The following is a 20,364-nucleotide window of genomic DNA, read 5'->3' on the forward strand; positions in this document are numbered from 1 at the left end:
TGTCTTTTAAACTCAAGTAATAATGTCAGTTTTACCCTCCGAAACTAATAATACACTACAGGTTAACCAAATTGAATTTAAATTTAAAAAAAATTTTTAATTTTTTTAAATAAAGTAGTAATATCAGTTGTAAGGACAGGAATCAGAGTTTACAGCCCTTATTACACAATCAGGCATTTGACCGAAGGCAACTTCTCATTTCCGGTCAAAAACCCATCACCATGTCAGCCCTGGCAGGAACCATAGAGAAACAAGGTCCTGCGGGTGTGTGTGATTGGTTGTATCTGAACCACCTGAGAAACCTCACAAAGTACCCATGTCTGGACACCTGCCAGGATGTCCTAATGGAGGTGGGGCATGTGCCCATGAAAAAGGCTCCCCACTTGGTTCTGACATACAGCTTTTGACCGAGAAATCCAATGACCAGCATTTAGGCATCAGTCAAGAGTCTGCCATTCTTAAAACGCTACCTACCAGGTTTTTTTCATTCCGTAAATAGTAACCGAGTGCCTAACTCTGTTCCAGGCTCTATGCCTGGCAGTGGCTTGACTCGGGGCAAAAAATCCAATAAGGAAATTCCAAGATTTTTTTTGTTTCACCTTCAGTCTGCCTTCTGTTGGTTGAAGAGAGGACTATTCACCTTCATCCAAACTGGACCATTTAGATACTTGAAAGAACTTTTCTCGAATCTCCAGTAGGTGTTTTAAACATCCTATTAGAGTTCTTAAACAACAGCATCCAAAAAAGGCAATCATAGATAAAAAGAGATACTTGTGAGATTGTGATTTATATAATAAATACATATTTGCCTTTCATCCCCATTTCTGGCACTGGGCTCCTACAACCCTTGGAATTTCCTAAGTGACACAAGGGACAAAGGTATCTCTTGTTACGCTAATGACATGACTTTTGGAGGGCACCTAAGGATGGGGCTGGTTGCCAGAACAACCAACTCTGATTCTAGGGCTGGTACTCTCAGTCCCACCCCCTGACAACTGGGGAGTGGAGCTGGAGGTTGAATCAATCACCAATGGCCAATGATTTGATCAGTCATGCTTATATAATAAAGCCACCATAAAAACCCAAAGGACAGGGTTTGGAGAGCTTCTACCTGGTGAACAGGTGGAGATTTGGAGAGGCTGTGGGAACTCCTTGTCCTTCCCCACACCTTGCCCTATGCATGTCTTCCATCTGGCTGTTCCTTAGTTATATCCTTTTCTAATAAACCGGTGATTAAGAAAATACAATGTTTCTCTGAGTTCTGTGAGCTACTCTAGCAGATTAATCAAATTCAAGGAGGAGGTCATGGGAACCTCTGACCTACAGCCTGTCAGTGAGAGGCACAGGTGATTACCTGGATCTGCAACTGATGCCTGAAGTGGGACGGGGTGGGGCAGTCTTACAGGACTTAAGAACAATTTCAGTATATTAAGGGCAAAAGTCAGTTTATGGTGGAAACACTTTCAACATTTCATTCGTTCATTCATTCATTCATTCCAGTATTCCAGTGTGTACTGAATGGCTACTGGGTGTACACTGGCAGTCAGTTGTGAAATGAAGGATAGGAAAAGAAGTTAAGGCTTTTTAATTTCTCCCAAGTACTTAGAGCTCCACTGGCTTACAGAGTATTAGTGCTTTGATTCACTTGTGCTTTACATATGTGATACAGTTCAAACTGCTGAAAACAATAAACAGAGGGTGAAGTTAAGTGACATACTCAGTTTGATACAAGCTTGCGTAAAGTATCTTCACAGGGGTACATACAATCCATGACTGTACCCACTGGGGCTAATTTCTTCAGTCAAGGTCATCCATTCCCTGTAGCTAAAGACTGAGGTCCTGAGGTCCTTTGGACATTTCTGTAGCATCAAAGGATCTCTTCTCAAAAGGAAAATCCCTCCACTTGGCATATAGTTTCTGAGCTCCAGTTGTAATATCCTCCACCACAAAGCCTTCTATTTTTATAACTGGAATTTCAAATGTCTTATACTTCACATGGATTCCCCAGTCATGGCTGCAGTTCTGTCTGGCACAGAAGATCTTTGCTCTCTTCTCAAAATGCCCAAAGCTCTTTGGTTTGGGGTGTAATTTACTCACATAGCACTTCCTGAAAGCATCTCCCACCACAGTGTAATGGCAGTCCTACAGATGAAGGGATTGAATAACACACAAAACACAACATTAGAACTAGGACAGAACTGTGATTTTAAAAAACTCCACCACAATCTGAGATCCAGAGCAGGTAGGATCCCACTTATTTTACAGATGGGGTAGGAAGGAAATAATGCATTCACCTGAAGGCCAGACTAGAATCCATACAACCGGACTCCCGGTTACAAGGGTGGGGGTGAGGATGCAAGTGAGGTGATAGGGGCCGTCTCGTGAAGAGGAGGACTAAAGTTTACAGGCAACTGAGCTTCTGAAAGTAGATACTCTTTATTAATTCAGAAACAAAAGGAGGTATTTGTTGAAGATCTCCAAAGCCTCAGTTCACCTGACAGACACAATCCAAAGGATACAGAGAACAATGAAGGGTCAATGTGGATCTGCAGAGGGTCACAGACTAATGTGCCCAGAAACTCCACCTACAGCCAACTTTAGAGTCCCGAGAAAGGCCACTCTGTACAGAACAAATGCAGACCCAACGTACCAGCCCCTCAGGAAAACAGTCACAGAGGGCCATTTCAGTAGAAAAATCACTCAAATTGGAGCTGAAAGGACCTTTTCTAGATAAGCAGATTCATAAAGGCATGGGAATTTGCTAGTCCACCCTTAATATTCCACGTCTCGCTCAAACAGATGGACTGATTAGAGACTTCAGCTTTCCAAAGACCAAGGAGAATCCTAGTAACTCATCATCTGAACCAGCCTCCCCTCTATCAGCAGCAATGGAGTTATAGCCCATTTTTGTCTCTGCAGATTTTTCTATCCAAAATTTTTAAGGAAAAAAAAAATAGAGAAAACTAACCAGCGGATGTTTTTAAAATAAGGGGAGATATTTTGTTTTATTAATAAAAGTGATCCATATCCCAAAAGGAAAGTTTAGAAAACATAAAATAGAGAAAATCATGGAGACTCACTGTAAAATAGTAATACATTTTAATATATTTCCTCTAGTCTTTTTTTCTGAACAAAGATAGTTTTTTGATGTTTTTGTTGTTGATGGTGATGGTGGTTTTGTCGCTATTATTTCACACTCCTAAAGTCCCAGCATATTTACAACCTTGTACCCTTGTTATTTTTTCTACTTCACCATCGTTTGTAAGAAGTTTTTCATTATACATAAGCTTCATGATCATTTCGTTTAATAAACTTTACTTTGGCATCACTTTAGATTTATAGATAAAGTGCAAAATTGTCCAGACATTTCCTGTATCCCCTTCACCCAGCTTCCCTGAATGCTAACATCTAACATACCACAGTGTGTTTGTCAAAACTAAGAAATTAGGATTGGAACCTTACTGTTAACTGCAGATTTTTACCACTTTTTCTAATTAATATTCTTTATCTGTTCTAGGATCTAACAGGTACCCTATTCATTTAGCATGACCATTATTTTTAGTGGCTACATAATATTTAATTAAGTAGCTTCTTTTTTCTTCTTCATTGTTAAGGGTTTCCTTTCAGAAATTTTTTGGCTTTTTAAAATATCATGGCCATGATAACAAAAATAATAATATTCTTACTGTAAATATCTCACCGATAGAGAGTAAGCTTTGATTAGTGCTAAAAAATGACCCAGTGCTCTTTGTTCAAAGGCTGCTTACCTCCACCACTCTGATGTCAGATGTATAACATGCAAAGCCCTTGCACTTTCTGCAGAGCAGCTTCTTATTTTCCTTATCGGGTACAGGTTCTACTTTTCCTTGACTATCCCTGATTAATTTTTCTTGAATCTGTATCTGGAGAACCTACATGCAAAAACCCAAAAACCAAAAACAAAATCCACTTCGTCAGTATAACGGGATAACTAGGAGGTATTTACACACACGCACATACACACACATGTATGTTATCATTCATTCATGTACAGCTTCCATGAACATACAGTGCCTGGCTTTGTTTATAAAAATCCCATAGGTAATTTTATTGGGTTCTCCTAATTCTTTGTTAGTCAGTGTTTACCTGTGACCTCCAATGAGCCTTTTTAATTTTTGAATCAAAGATGCCCATAAAGGGAGTGCCTGGGTGGCTCAGTCTGTTAAGCAGCTGGCTCTTGGTTTCAGCTCAGGTCATGCTCCCAGGGTCCTGGGATCAAGCCCCACAATGGGCTCCCTGCTCAACAGGGAGTCTGCTTCTCCCTCTCCCTCTGCCCCTCACCCCACTTGTGCTCTCTCTCTCTCTCGCTCACTCTTTCTTTCAAATAAATAAATAAAATATAAAAAAAAAAGAACCTGGACATTATAGATAAAATAAACCTAAGAAGATTCAGAAGGGTGAAGAGAGGAAGGCAGAGAGCTAGAAAACACAAAACCCTTAAGAACAAAATGGTGGTGAGCAACCTGGGTTTTCTTTTCCTCATATATCCCAGATTTAGGGCTGAAGGAACTGGCAACCAGAAATGTCTACGGACACAGATAAAATAAGTGTCTCAACAGAAGCCTACTACTCTCTCTAGTCATAGGACCAGGAAAGGGGCAGCCTAGCAAGACAAGAAACTTTTAGACAATAGCTGTTCTACTCCTGCCAAACATCACAGAATAAAAAAAACAACTGTGGCCTAACTCCAACCCATGCCAGCAAAGACTGAAGGGGTACCTAGATTTCCACCTTAACGAAGCATCTCAACACTCCCACCTAATGGTGTCAGAGAAGGCCAAGCAGGGAGCCATGCTCTCAGCCCTGCCACACGGTAGCGGCCCTTGCCTGTGATGTCAGTGGAGATCCTGCAGGGAGCAAGACTGCCCACCCCCACCCACGGAATGACCAGCCAACAGGTCCCGGCTACACTGGTTCTGGGCTCCCGCCCATCCTTTACCACCTCTGCCCATTTTCTATGGCTGTTAGGGGAGTACCAGATGCTATTCAACAGATGTTTAACCTGTGTTTTCCACTCCTTGTCCTGGTGAGCTGGCTACAAGAGAGTCTGTGTCTGGCTGAGCCTCTGTCTCCCTCAAAAGGCTTTTACTCTTTTTATCCTGCCACACGAGTCTACGTAGTTGGTCACCCAGTGGAAGAGACAAAAATTATGGCATGGATATTAAAGCTATCATGGTTTTAAAGACTTTACTGCCAACATCAACATACGCTACAAAACGGGAAGATGACTCTGTGAAAAACCTCTGTTCTCAGTAAAATTCAGGAGGAAAATTAAGAGGAACTAAAAAATTTCCCTGCGGTTCTTCTCAATGAAAATGTGGAAGTATTTTTAAATATTTTAGTCTCTAAACTTTAGGAAGAAATGTTTCTAAAAACGAGTAAATACTGACATAAAGTTGTCATTTTATGTCCTAAAATAAGTGTTAATTTGCTTTAGACCACTGTTTCTCAAAACTTTTTGGAGCAAAGAGATTATGACTTTTTAAAATTATGGACACTATGGAGTTGGTCTAGTGAATTGTAAGGTTCATCTTTGTGAAGTTAAAGTCTGCCTCATGCCTCTGTCCATCACAATACTCATTTTTTGAGCACTTACTTTATTCCAGGCACTGTGCTGAGCAATGTATATACCCCATTTTATCCTCAAAATTGCCCTGTGAATTAAATACCATTACTTTCCCAACTTTACTAATGAGGAGACGGATGATTTAACAGTCAGTGTTAAGTACCCAAGGTCATACATCTTCCAAGTGGCAGAGATCCCAAGACGAAAGTCTCTGCAGAGGGTCTGGAGAAGGTCTGGAGAAGGTATGCGGTGCATGTGCGCCTGTGTGTGCATGTAGGTGCGTGTTTGTGTTTCTTGACTTTCCCCAATCTGGTTCCAAGCTTCTGTGTTATAAAGGAAATTACAGTAAAATGAAGGTCACTACCAAGAGGCTGAACTGAACAGATACACCACCCCACAGCATGCATTCATACCAATACCTACAAGCAGGCATTCTAACACATGCGCCGTGCACGGGGAGCTTTTCTCTGAGGACTCTGGGTGTTAGAGAGAGACAGATTTGAGGGAGAGACCGAGAAGGGCTGTGTTTTGCCATGTTAGGGTGCAGTCGTCAAGATGAGCTGCCGACTTGAGGGTCATCTAACTCAGTTTGCCCTTTTATAACTAAAAACCTCACTTCAAGTATTAGCACTAATAACATATATTTTAATCTCATTGAGACCTAAAGCAGAATGAATCTGATGTTCACTGCAGGACAAAATTTTAAGCATAAACTTATTGTTCTCATGCAACACTCAGCAATATGATAAAAGGCACCAGCTATCCTCATATTCTGTTTGTTACTCATGGTCAGATTCTGCGTCAGTGACACAGATTAAAAGACTTACCTTTTCTTTAAATACTGCTTCATCCCACGTCTGAAGCCTTAAAATGGAATCATTCATCATGTTTTCTTTGTATATATTTATTTTTTCTTTTTCAATTACATCAGCATTGCTGGTCAGAAGGAAGCACTTGCTACCTCTTGCTCTTCCTCTGCCTATCAGAAAATAAATACCTTATTTGGTGTCTTTGACTTAAAACTGATAAATCTGAGAAGAGGTAAACAAAGGAGTACTCCTAAAATTCAACTTTCATAAGAAAGCTGAGCTGTTAGAGCATGGACTCCAATGCAAGTGTGCACCTCCATATTAAACTACATGTTAAACTAGGAGCCCACCTTAGACTGGCTTCCTTGGCGGGTCGGTCTCCAGACGGTATAACTGAACAGCTACATTATCAGAGAGACTGCCTTAAAGACAATCCAACATGAATACTCAGGAGGACACTGTGAGCACTGTAAGATGAATAATGAACAGATCTTCCCTCAAGAGCCTTCAAGGAGGTGGGGAAATAGATATGTTCACAGCCACCAGAATATAGGTGGAAATAACAAGTGCGATAAGGAAGATAAATGTGAAGGACTATGGGCATTGGAGAATTTTTTGCCAGCTGAGGGAGTCAGGGACAGGTGGGGATGAGAGGGAAGAAGTAAAACAAGGATTATCAGTAGCAGTACATGAGCGCTTTCTTCAACAAGGAGAAAATGATGAAGTCAGGTCGGCAGAAGTGGATAATGAATAAAGAGGAAGAATGAGAAATAGGTTGGAAAGATAAGTTGGTGCTGGACTGTGAGCTTTTTACCACCACATAAATTGGGAATGACTAGAGACTCTATATAGGGAAGTGACATGCCCACAGCTGTTTTTCAGGAAGTAAAATGGGGGCTGTTGTTATGGAAATTGGAAAAAGTAAGAGAGGCTAGTTAGGAGATCACCTAGTTCAAGTGAGACAGGAGAATTCCATGGAGTATCTCTTCTCGAATACAGGGGGCCCATCATTACCACAAGCACAACCATGAAAGGGCCACACCTTGGCTGCCAGAGTCTCAATGCAAGTGGGAATTATCTTTCCATAAATATGTCCATCAGTGTTGGTCAAGTGAACAGTATTCATCATAAACAAGAATCAAAATAGGGTATATATTAGTGGGCAAAACTGTACCGACACAATCCTGATCAAATAGGCCACCGTCAGGGCCAAGGACACCAGAGTCCCCTATGCCAACGGTCATACAGCCACTATTGCTCGGTCAAGGCCAGAAGCACAATGACTGGGACAGAGTACGTTTCTAAATGACAGACACGCTCACGTATCAGACAAATTGGCAGCCATTTCGTCATGGCATCAAAGCTTTTCTCACCTCTGGTTTGGATCATTCTGATGACATTGCCCACATACTCATACAGGATGACCAAATTACACTGAGCAATGTCGATGCCTTCATCAGCAACTGAGGTGGCAATCAGGATCTTTTTATCTCCATCGGTTCTGAACGCATCCAGTGCACACTTCTGTGCTGGGAGCGTCATTCCTGTATCAGAGTTGGAGGGCATTCATTATACAACTCACCAAAGACGGAACTTTGCCCTCGAAAAATAACCAATAATTATGGAATGCTTACTATGTGCCCAATACCGTGATAAGTGCTTTATATTCATGACGTCAAAACAACCCTAGGCAGTAAGGCCTATTCCTAGCCTTGTTTTAGAGAGGACATTATGATGGTGTTCAACAATTTGGACTCTGCCACAAGACTACCTGAGTTCAAATCCCAGCTGTGGTACTAACCAGCTGTGTGACTTCAGTCATGTTATCTCAAAACAGATACTGATTTTTAAAAAAAAAAACTATCAACAACTATCAACAATTAATAGTTTTTTTGCAAAACTATTCATCACAATGCCTTTGCATGTGTATAGGACTTTATAGCTGGCAAAACAGTTTCACAACTACTTACTGGAACTTCACAAAGCCCTTTTAGGCTGATGTGGCAAGTGTTATAGTCCCCCTTTACAGATGAAGAACTTGAGGTTTTGAAAGTATGATAAACTGACAGGCTAGTTAGTGGGAGAACCAGGCCTTGAATTTAAGTCTGAGACCCTAACAGTGTGCAGTTCTCAGCCAGTGATACACTGAGAAGAGAAAAGAATTTCAGTGGTCTCCACCTCCAAGTTAATAGACTTTATAAAAGTTCTAATTTTTTACAGTACACTGGCAGCCAAAATCTTCAGGTATATTTTGTTAAGGCCAAAACAATTTCTTTTTACCATCCTCTTCAACTGAACGATGGCATGCCCAAGACAGACACCATACTTCATGAATTTCTAAACTTACTCATCCACTTGTTCATCAAACATTTATTCAGCAATTATAGTTTGTCAGATAAAAATACATGGTTAAAAGGTCCATTTTTATCTACAAGGATCTCATGGAAGAAGGATATCAATAGGAAGCTATAATTCAAGGTGATGAGCAATGGGATGGAGGCAGAATTGCATCTATGGGACAGGGAGGAGAGACACCTCTACCAGTCTTGGGAGGTTGGGGAAGGCTCTTTTGCAGAAACTCAATAACTGGTAAGTTTCTAAATAAATGTGGATGGATGGATGGATGATGGATGGATAGGTGATGGATGGATGGATGGATAAATGAACAAACAAGAAAATGTCTTGAGTGCTGAGTTGTAAAGAAATAACAAAGTTTGAAAATCAACTCATGTTAGAGTCAGACTGCAGAGAACTTTGAATCCCAACTACAATAATGTGGCATTGGACTTCATTTGGTAAGCTAAATTTTCGAAATCTGAATATACCTTTTAGATTCATGAAGTTTAAAATTTGCATAAGGGGAAAGTGCAAGAGTGATGACTGAGGACTGACAGGATGGAGACTGCTTATTCTACACAAAACTAAACAGGAGGAGCAGAGTGAGGATCTGTCCCGGCTGGTCCCTGAGGGGTGGGGGGCACAGCTCTGAGAATGTCAGCTGGGGGCCGGCCACCCAGGGGTCCTGCTGGAGGATTACAGAGACAGCCCTTCATGCTTCAGCCGCTGTAGCTGGATTTCAGGACTGTGTGCTTGAACTTTTTTTTTAATTAAAAATATATATATTACACATAAAAGCATCTATAACTTAAAAAAAAATAAAATGGAAACAGAACAGTTTTATTTCCAGCTAATCTTAATCTACTGATTGAGAATTGGAGAAAAAGAGTGACGTGCTCAAACAATATTTTTAAAAATAACTTTGGTTTTGTCTGTAGGACCTATGGGAAGAGATGTCTACAAGTTTTTGTCTTCGAACATTGTGATGGCTTTCGGATGTGTCAATGTGGCTAGGCTGAACTACAGTACCCAGTTATTGATCTAGGTGCTTCTGTGAAGGGAATTCGCAGATGTAATTGAAGTTCCTAATCACTAAACATTTAAGTTACAAAAGGGATTTCATCCTCAGGTGACCTGACATAATCAATTGACCCTCTGAAAGAAGGCTTAGGCATTAGTCCCCGAGCTCAGAGACTCCAAACAGCTCATGCCTGTGAGGTTCAGGCCTGCTCCTGACCACCTGCCCTATGGATTTCAGATTCACTTTGCCAGTCCAGTTGTGCATGCTAATTCCCAAATCCCTATGAGTTTGTGTGTGTTTGTGTACACACACACATAAACAACATATAGGTATATATGTATGTGTGTATAATCTCTTACTGGTTTTACTTCTCTAGTTGAGCCTGACTGACACAAGCATTAAAAAAGAGTTTGAATATATTATAAATATTCTTATAGATACAGTATCCTAACTCTAATTCACTATATATAGTACCTGTGTTGTGACTTGTTTTGCCACGTCCAGTCAATATGCCAGGTTTTAGAAAGCTGAGTTCAGAACTTTCTTCAATCCATTTCTTCAAAGCCTGAAAGTCAAAAGCAATTATCAGTTGGACACTATCTGTAGAACACATTTGTGTAACTATTAATTCAATGCTGATATATTGCAAGAAGAAAAAAAAACTTTAAGTTAGTAAACAGTTCAGTGAGTTGTCTGACTGACAAACCTGAGAATAAAAGCTTTTTGGAATTGAATTCTATGCAATAATTAACTATAATGGTTCAGATCTTTGTGATCTGATACAATTTAATCTCTAAGACATTATTTAAATGAAAAAAGCAACGTTCGGAATAGTGAGTGTATAGAACTAATAAGTGAGTTTTAGCAAGATCTCAGGACATAAGATCAATATACAGAAATCAATTGTATTTCTATTCACCAGCAACAAGCAACTGCAAGTACAATTTATAATAGCATTAAAAAATTGACACTTAGGTATAAGCCTAATAAAATATGTGCAGAATCTGTACGCCAAAACGACAAAACAGTGATAAAAGAAACCAAAGATTGTTAGGTGGCCTCTCGGTTGGCTCCCAGTAATCTCCACCTGCTGGTCTTCAGATCCCTGTGTAATCCCCTCCCTTCAAGTGTGACCTGCTTCTAATGAATAAAAAATGGAAGACATGCTCACTTCCAAGTCGAAGTTACGAAATGACTTTGACCTCTATATTAGGCATACTCTCTCAATCTCTCTTGGATCACTCACTCTAGAGGAGGCCGGCTGCCATGCTCTGAGGCAGCCCTGTGAAGAGGCCCACATGAGTGAGCTCAGAAGCACATCTTCTGAGGCCTGCAAATAGCCAGGGAGGTATGGTTGGAAGTTAAACCTTTCAAGTAGAGTCCGAGATGACTAGAGCCTGGGGAGAGATCCTGAGTCAGAAACATCCAGCTAAGTTGTTTCCAGATTCCTGATCCAGAGATATTGCAAGAGAAGAGTTTGTTGTTTCCAGCCACTAAGTTTTGAGGTAATTTGTTATCAGCAATAGGTAACTTATACAGAAACTATGTAAATGAAAAGAGAGAGATATACTATGGTCATGGATTGGAAGACTCCATATTGTTAAGATGTCACTTTTCCCCAGTTTTATCTATTGATTCAATGCAATCCCAAACAAAATCCCAGCAGAATTTTTCATATATGTGAGTGAGCTGATTCTAAAATATAAATGGAAAGGCAAAGGAGGATAGCTAAAATAATTTTGAAAAAAGGAAAAAAGTTAGAGGACTCACACCATAAAGCTAATCAAGACAGTATGGGAAGGGTGAAAGGGTGGATGGATAGAGATGAATAGAACAGAAGAGAGAATCCAGAAATAGACCTCCATAAATAGAGCCAACTGATTTTTCAAAAAGTTACAAAGGCAATTCAATGGAGAAAGGACATTCTTTTCAACATATAGTCCTGCAGCAACTGGATATCCACATACAAAAAGAAAAAAAAGCATCTTAATTCGTAACTCAAAATGGATTGTAGACCTAATTATAAATTGCAGAACTATAAAACTTCGAGAAGATAACAAAGAAAATCTTGGTGATCTTGGGTAAGCAAAGGGTTCTTATATACAATACCAAAAGCACAATCCCCCAAAAGAAAAAATTGTTAAAATAGACTTTATGAAAAGTTAAAATTTTTAATCAGTAAAAGATACTGTTCAGAGAATTAAAAAACCAGAAGAAAATATTTACAAGTCACATTTCGGACAGAGGACTTTTGTCAGACTATATAAAAAACTTTTTAAACACTCAACAATAACATGGTAAACAACTCAATCAAATCCTATTTTAAAATGGGCAAAAGATGTGAACGGACACTTCACCAAAGAAGATATATGGATGGCTACTAAGTTTATGAAAAATGCTCAACTGCACTAGCTGAAATGCAAATATAGTAAAATGAATTTTCAAACCCTAGGGAGATACCATTACTTGCTCAGAGAATGGCTAAAATTTTTTTCAATTGACAAAAAAATTTTAAAAGTATGAAGTCCTTGTTCTACAGGTACAAAGACTTGCTATAAACCAGAGTGATGAAAACAGTGAAGTATTTGTATAAAGATAAACCAAGAGATAATCAGAACAGAATAAACAGCCTAGAAATAGACCCACACATATTTGGGTTGGTGCCTGACTGCAGAGCAGTGAGGAAAGGGCAGTCTTTTCAGTAAAATGGTACTGGGTCGATTTGGTATCCACAAGAAGGAAGAAGCTTACATCCACAAGTGCTCTGGTTTTCACAAAGAGGATGGTTCTACTCTCTGGGTTTAAGTGGTACTCCTCTTGCAAGATGAAGGAGAGATCTTGGAGTTTAGGGTTCTCATTGCTGGGATCCATGGAAACACTTTCCAGTTCCTCCAGCCTTTCTGCAAAAGAGGAACATTCTATAAATGGCTTATAAATTCTACAAATTTAGAACACACTGTGACCTTTAGCTATACTTCAGTTAATCTCTCAATCTTTGACCAGAATTCCAAGAGTAATAACCACTGCTTTAATGCATACATTAAATGCAGCAATAAATGCATACTTATTTTTCCCCAAACAGTTGGGTGCTCAATGCATAGCAGCACACCACTGGGCTACATTTATGTATACTAAATACTTTGATATAGGCCAAATCAATTTATTAGCAGTAATTACCTTTGGGAAAAGAATTTTGAGAGAGGTAGAAGGACTTACTTTTTATTTCAAATCTTCCTATATACTTCTTGATACAAGAGCAGTAGGATTATGGGCCAACTTGGTTTTCTTCTATATATAAATTTATATATAGTATATATAAATTATAATCTCTCTAAATCATTAAAACACTTTTTTTATACCTTTAAAGCATGGGAAAATTACTAAAAGTTGAACCAAAAAAAATGCCACTAGCTCTCAACCATGAGAGACTCCGGACTTCGGGAAACAAACTGAGGGTTGCAGAAGGGATACAGGGGGGCGAGGAGGGGGGCAGGGTAACTGAGTGATGGGCATTAAGGAGGGCACATGATCTGATGAGCACTGGGTGTTATACGCAACTAATGAATCAAAAACTAATGATGTACTATATGTTGGCTAACTGAACTTTAAAAAGTCTCTTATAGATTAAAAAAAAATGCCACTACCTATTATAATTTCTATGGGATGTATCCTTTGCAAATCTTGTTTTTCCTTTTTCAAAATAAGAAATAGTGTAAATAGCATATTTTTTCCATAAGTACCAGATTTCACTGAAGCTTAATAGTCCTGCTGTCTATAATTATCTTCTTAAGCCCATGACAACTCCCTGAGCATCACCGTACACTAAATATAATATGAGTCTCCTGCCACTGGAGTCACCAGGGCTCCAGTGGCTTCTTCCTCTAGAAACACCACCCACCTTCGAATCTCTGAGTGAGATGCTGCTCAATCTCATCAAATCCTGCAGCTCGGACATCAGTGAAGAAGTCTTTCAAGTAATCCAGAGCATCTTTCATCCGTGCATGCTCATTGATAATGAGGGCATCATTATATTTCTGTTTAGAATGAAAACTGAGTTTCAGTGTTTCCAAGGTCTAATGCACCTGCTGTACTGAAATTCAACTAGCTGTACATAGCATGGAATTAATTTTTAAAATAAGCTCTTCTTAAATCTATCCCAACTTAGTTTTTTAAGATGAGTGGTTTCTAATGGTACTGCAATAAAACCTTTGAACTAAATACTATTTAAAAAATCTTAATTAGCTAGAATCATTAATTAATTAGGATCATTTTGGAGTCTAGAATTACACCTCAGAAGAGAAAGAGAAAATTACAAGAAAAATGCATGTCAAAGATTAAAAAGCAAAAAACAAAAGCAAATCAACATCCGCATCAACTTGCCTCGTGATTCAGACATTCGACTTAATCTCCTCATACATCCAGAGCCATCAGTGAATTGCAGTGGCACCTGTTCAGAATGATGGCACTGACCACCTACCCCAAATATGCAACTAAGTTCATTAAAATTCTTTTTTTTAAAGATTTTATTTATTTATTTGAGAAAGAGAGAATGAGAGATGGAGAGCATGAGAGGGAAGAAGGTCAGAGGGAGAAGCAGACTCCCCGCTGAGCAGGAAACCCAACGCGGGACTCGATCCTGGGACTCCATCTTGGGACTCCAGGATCATGACCTTAGCCGAAGGCAGTCGCTTAACCAACTGAGCTACCCAGGCGCCCTAAGTTCATTAAAATTCTATAAATCCATGCTGACTGAGTGCATTTTTAAATACTTTCAACAGCATGATAAGCGGAGGTGATGGTTGTTGTTTCTTAACTTCTTGGTTAATCAGAAAACAACCAAAGACCCTAGGTTTCTGAGTGTGTGGCTTTGCCAAAGGTAAGAAAACACATGCTTCAAGATAAGGCAACAGAAGTCACTTACTGAATTTTCAAGATGACTGTCACCAATCACATATCTACAATCATGTTCATCATCCCCCAAATTTTTCTGATTGTGTCAATCATGGGAATGCTAGAGGCACATGATATAGAACACCAGCATCTGTTTCTATCCTGTGGCTGCTACTATGACGTTTCAGTAAGCTGACAGAGAAGATGCTGAATGGGATAACTTTAAAGTTTGCTTCATAGGAACCCCTCGGAAAGTTCCTAAGTGAGCTCCTGGAACAAGGTGAAAAGTTGATGTTCTCTTGGCTCCCAGAGCAAAGCTCCCAACAGGTACTACAACTAAAATATGTCGCTGCAAAGAAGCCACATACCCGCAAATGGGAAGTGTACAAATACAGGGCTTTACAAATCCTGCTCTCTTCATCTTTGTCGGGCAACAGAAACACCATGCATGCTTTCTGAACAGAAACGATCCATTGTTCATATTTCTGTGTTCCAAAATTCCTATTTTGAATTTGAGATACACTTTCTGGGGGGAGAAAAAAAAGTTTTTCATTGTGCTATAGATCAGTCATTTAAAGTTCTAAGCATGCCTCACCCTCAAATTTTCTTTCTTACTCTCTGTAAGCAGAGTATTCCTCCTAAAACAGTCGGTTTGCAGCAGTAGTGAATCTGTGTCGGCACGTGATTCCTTACTGAATACTTTGCACCAAGAATCAAAGTGTCTTACACTCAAATTCATTTCATTTTCACAGACCTCTGAGGTGGATGTTATATTTTACAGGTGAGGAAACCAAAGCTCAGAAAAGCAAAGTAATTTACCCAAAGTGACAGAGCTAGCATGTGGGGGGAGTGCAGGAATGCGGATCCAGGAGTGTCTGATACTGAAGGCTTTGCCAGCTCTGTGAGCTGACGGCCAAAGCAGCCCAGAGGCAAAATGATGGACATGAAAATATCTAACTTTGCCTCTAACAATAAAGCAGTGAATAAAAATAATAGGTCTCATGAGCTTCATCAGGAAGATATTTAAAAGCAAGAGAGAGAGAACTCAACACACTCTCTTCTACCTTGCTACGAACTTAAGCTGTCTGATCTCCACAGCACCATTTGCAGGGCCGAGCAAAAAACAGGCACTCAAAAGATGCTCGTCGTGGATGCTTCTGTTTGTGTGCATCTTCTAAGCTACGCCTCAGTTGCTCGGTCCAAAAATTGAGCATCAGCTGTGGTCCAGGCTGTGTGCAGGGTGCTGGCAGTAAAAGGATGCAGAAGACAGAATAAGCCTATTCTCAAGCAGCTCAGATCTCCAGGGTTCCCTGGGAAGAGCACAGTTTAGTAAAACTCACAGGCAAGAGCTATATTTCTGGGTTAAATTGCTCCTCTCACCCATTCATGTTTAGCTGGAGGAACAAAGGAGGCTATTCAGACAAGTAGCATTGACATGCTTCTTTTCCAGCTCCAACTACAAACAAGGTGGTCAGCAGTAAACCAGATGAATTAACAAGTATTTCTTGAATGTGAGTAGGTATAAAAATGAGCTAAGCAATCTGGAAATGAACAGCTGACAGGATGTAGACTGGGGAAAAGGTGGAGGTAGGGAATTAGAAGTGGGAGGAATAAGAAGGTAGAAATTCATGTCTCTCCACCCTTCTGCTACCTCCCTAGTTCAGACTACATTATAATGTTCCTGGAAAATATGACGGCCTCCTAACTGGTCTCCCTACTTCTTGCCTTGGTCCCTCCAATCCACTGCCCACTCAGCCACTAGAGAGAGAGTTTCCAAAATTGCAGATGAAATACTTTGCTACCCCACCACTTAAACGCCTTCAGTGGATTCCTCTAGCCAAAATCCTACCCAGCTCTCAGGATCCTCTGTGATCTAGCTTCTGATTCTCATCTCCAGCTGCTCTGCTTCCTGCATTTGACAGGACTAATGGAAGTCCTCATACCCTCTCTGCTTTCCTGGCCTTTGCACATGGTGTTCCCTCTGCCTGAAACACACCGGATCACCACCACCCACGTACCCTTATCCCGTTGTTTTATTATTCCTTATCTAACTTTGGCTTTATTGTTGTTCTGGAAATGCCGCAAGGGCAGGAGCTGTATCTCAGGGTCCATGCTATTGCCCCATCAGCTAGCACACTGCCGAGCACCAAGTGGTTGACAAGTGAATGAACATGTTCAAGGAACCCTAAATCAAAGGATTCGAGTAGGGAAGGAGTGGAAGGTAAAACTGGAAAGAAAAGTAGAACCAGATTGTGCAGGTAGGGCCCAGACTGGCAGGTTAGAGGCTTAGAGAGCTTTGCTTGTAAGGCAGATTCAAGCAGGATACTGACATGATAAAACTGGTATTTCAGAAAGACCAACCAGGTAACAGGGGGCCAAATGGAAAAGTGAGTGGGGGTGGGCAAACCAGCCAGACAGCAGTCAGCCTAAGTCCTAAATCAAGCTGTGAAAGAAGAGGAGAAGAGAAAAAGCAAAATAAGCGTGAGGAAAGGTGAATTCACAAATTCAACATCTCCAAAGCTGCTCCTAGTTCAGGAACCAGCACTCCCCACTGGTAAATCAACAAGTGTGCAAGCCAGAAGCTGGTGCAAGTCACCCTCACTTCCACCCAAAGCCTGCTGGCCATGAAATCTGAACACTTCCTGTTTGCAGCGCTCAGCACGAGCCTCCTCCCTCCATCAGCCTGTCTTGACTGCCTCTGGCCCTCTTTGTTCACTAGTAACCTTATCACATCGCGAATCAGTTTAAAATCTTCAGATGCTTCCCCCTGCTTTTAGGACAAAGCCCTTCCTGGTCTGGGCCCTGCCTCTCTAGCGTCACTCCTCTCTACTACTCATGCATTGGGAATACCACGAAATGCTTGCAATTCCTAAAACCTTTTCTTCCGTCAATGCCTGATGCCTTTTCAACTCACCATGGTTGTCTCTCCTTAGCTTGGCTGACTTCAAGACTGCCTCAGGCACCACCCCACCCCAGGAAGCTTCCCTGCAGCTCATTCCAGGCCAAAGTTCCCACGTGCTCTCAAGGCATCCAGGCCGTACCTCTGCCCTGCTGTGTGGAAGCTACTCACATCTGATTCTCATTATTGACTGTGAGTTCCCTGAGGTTGGGACTATGTCTTTAACCTTGTCCTTTCCATTAGCTGGCACAATGAGTATCTGGTGAATGAATGAAAGAACAAAAGAGAGAACAGAACTTGGAAACTTCATGAGAGAGTCTCAAAAGAAGAAAGAATCGAAGATCACTGCCCGTTTCAATCTGAGCCATCAGGGAAATGGTGGTTTCATTCATATAAACGGGGAAGTTAGAACTTAGAACTTTTCAAATTAGAAAGCTAATTTGAAAGCCATGAACTGATTTAAATATGGTATTGTTCAGGTATGTATGTCCAGAGATTTACTTTGAATTTAAAAAGAAAAAAAAAAAAGGAAAAGAGACTAAAGGAGGACTTACAGGTTTCCTGAATAACCTATAATCAGGAAGGTTAACTTCTTGATACGGTCTTGACCCTGTCTGAACTGCAGAGAATGCAAAAAGACACTAGTGAACAATATATGGTTATTCCTAAATGGAGAGAATACAAAATGAGATTTATCTCACCCAGAGTTACGGTACCGAGTTCGTCAAAGATATTCTTTGCCAGACTCTCTGTCTCCCTCATCAGCTGTGATATGATGCATTTAAATCTGTCAGTAGTCCGTGATTCCACTTTCCTGAAAACTAAAGCCATCAAAACAAAGTGAGTATTTTTCAGGAAGAACACATCATAGTTCAAAGCAGGCATCTGCACACCTTTCTCTGCCTCTGTTACTTCTGCAAGACCTGAGGCCCCAAGCTCACAGGCTGGTAGTCTAGATGATGTATCAAATGCTCAAAAACCTTGCAAGAGCTCCCGAGTGCTTAATGCACAGATTCTAACATCTCTGGGTTTCACGGTCTGGTTCTAATCCAACTTCTCATTCTGGTTTTCCTGTGACTCAGCATGGAGCCTCTACTCTGACAAGACTGGTATCCATCTTATCTCTGCAAGTACAACACTTTTTAACCCTCTCTTCTTTGATTTTCTCCTTTCCCACCCAACCCCCAGAAGTACTCACACTGTTCCTAAAATTCATTATTGCATTGTTTCTGCAGAAACTTAATAACTGTCTACCACGTGGCACGTTCTGGTGATAAACAGTTGAAAAGAACACAGTCTGTGCTCCAGAGAGGTCTGTGTTCTCAGGGGAGAGAAAGGTACATCAGCCAAATAACCATAGTAAAGTGCCATAACGTAAGTATGTGCCAGGTGTCACGGGGCACAAGGAAGAAAATCTCTAATTCTTCCAAAGGAGGAAATGCTGGGGGTAACTAGGGGGAGAGGAATGGAGGAAGCAAAGATGCACTTGAGGAGCCCAGAGGAATGCAGCACGATTAGACTTATAGGAGGGGGCGATGAGGTACAGAGGGCAGAGGGGACTGGATTCCAAAGAAGTTTGTACTTGATACTAAAGTTTAGATTGGGTACCTTCCCTAAACTCCTTACAGGCAACTCCCAGGAAGGAACTGAACTGCCTCTCCCTGGCTATTTAATGTGTGTTTGCTATGCATTATACAGTCATACACTATCCCCAGAGCAAGGATGAAGGCATATATGTCTCCTCTTCTGCTGTCTCTTGCTGGGTTAGTATAGCATTGGAATTTAGTAAACATTTCCTGGTCAATCTTTTTAAAAAATCATATTCTGATCTGCTGAGGAAAAATATGAACTCAGATTAATTTCATTTCAACCTGTATCATCAGATACATTATTCGAATAATGAATGATCACACAGTATCCTCCTCAGGCATGCAACTCAGGAAAGGACTGAGCCCAGCTCTTGGCCATTTACATGCTTTGATTTTCTCATCACGTCTCTCTCATTGTTAGTATCCTTATAAGAACTTTATCAAAAACAAAAAAAGAACTTTATTGAACTGAAGATTAAGAATGTTTGCTTTCAACAGTCCACACTCTTGAGGTTCACCCATTGCCTGAGGACAGGGTTTGATTGAGGAAAGAGGCATGAAATGTAATTACTTCCCAAGTTTGGGGTTAAATATTTTCTACTAAACAGAAAAGGTAAAAATTCAGTATTCACCCAAATGTCTCTGAACTAGGAAAAGCAGAAGGTAACGAAATTCTAAAGGGCTTGTTTACTGGATTCCACTTACACTTCTGGGGCTTATAAACAATTTCTTCCAATTCCTCCAAGTTGTCTTTGACTGTTGCTATCACTGATGTGTCAAGAGAAGCACACAGTTTGCAGATATATTCCATGGCTTCCATTGTGTTTTTGGCATCCCCAATGCCAACCGAGGCAGTCAGCCCAATGACCTGTGAGGAGCATTCCAAATTGTCAGACATCTGGAAAACAGCATGCCATTTCCACAATTCCCCATGCAACCCTTTCCTGCTAAAGTAGGGGTGTTTGTTTGTTTGTTTGTTTGTTTTACTAATTAAAGAGTAAGAAAACTAATTTTTTTCCCTGATATTCTCTATGACATTGCAAATGGAAATGTCCCCATTAGGCAAAGCAATGAATAGATGCAGGAGTCACAACTTATCAAATGAACACGAATTAGCAAAGAAACCAAGAGCAAAAACCCTTTCAAGGCAGGACTTCTTTCTTCTCTACCCTTGTGTCCCCCATGATGTGCAGAGCAACATACTAAAAGGAAAG

General features: G+C 40.5%; 1 protein-coding gene across 1 annotated transcript in view; it reads right to left on the reverse strand.

Moving 5' to 3' along the window:
* Nucleotides 1-76: 76 nt before the first annotated feature.
* Nucleotides 77-20,364, reverse strand: part of RIGI (RNA sensor RIG-I) — a 37,465-nt gene continuing 17,177 nt past the window's right edge. The window contains exons 9-18 of the mRNA XM_028115147.2: nucleotides 19,856-20,018; nucleotides 18,263-18,382; nucleotides 15,031-15,188; nucleotides 13,671-13,806; nucleotides 12,524-12,672; nucleotides 10,247-10,337; nucleotides 7,788-7,958; nucleotides 6,433-6,584; nucleotides 3,768-3,911; nucleotides 77-2,142 (exon numbers count right to left, since the gene is read on the reverse strand). Of these exons, the coding sequence (XP_027970948.1) occupies nucleotides 1,825-2,142; nucleotides 3,768-3,911; nucleotides 6,433-6,584; nucleotides 7,788-7,958; nucleotides 10,247-10,337; nucleotides 12,524-12,672; nucleotides 13,671-13,806; nucleotides 15,031-15,188; nucleotides 18,263-18,382; nucleotides 19,856-20,018 (1,602 nt within the window). The 3' untranslated portion in view covers nucleotides 77-1,824. The remainder of the gene's footprint in view (nucleotides 2,143-3,767; nucleotides 3,912-6,432; nucleotides 6,585-7,787; nucleotides 7,959-10,246; nucleotides 10,338-12,523; nucleotides 12,673-13,670; nucleotides 13,807-15,030; nucleotides 15,189-18,262; nucleotides 18,383-19,855; nucleotides 20,019-20,364) is intronic.

The sequence above is a fragment of the Eumetopias jubatus genome, unplaced genomic scaffold (genome assembly GCF_037043125.1).
Source record: "Eumetopias jubatus isolate StellerSeaLion01/CBP00866 unplaced genomic scaffold, mEumJub1_p1.0 scaffold_15, whole genome shotgun sequence".
Classification (NCBI taxonomy): Eukaryota; Metazoa; Chordata; class Mammalia; order Carnivora; family Otariidae; genus Eumetopias; species Eumetopias jubatus.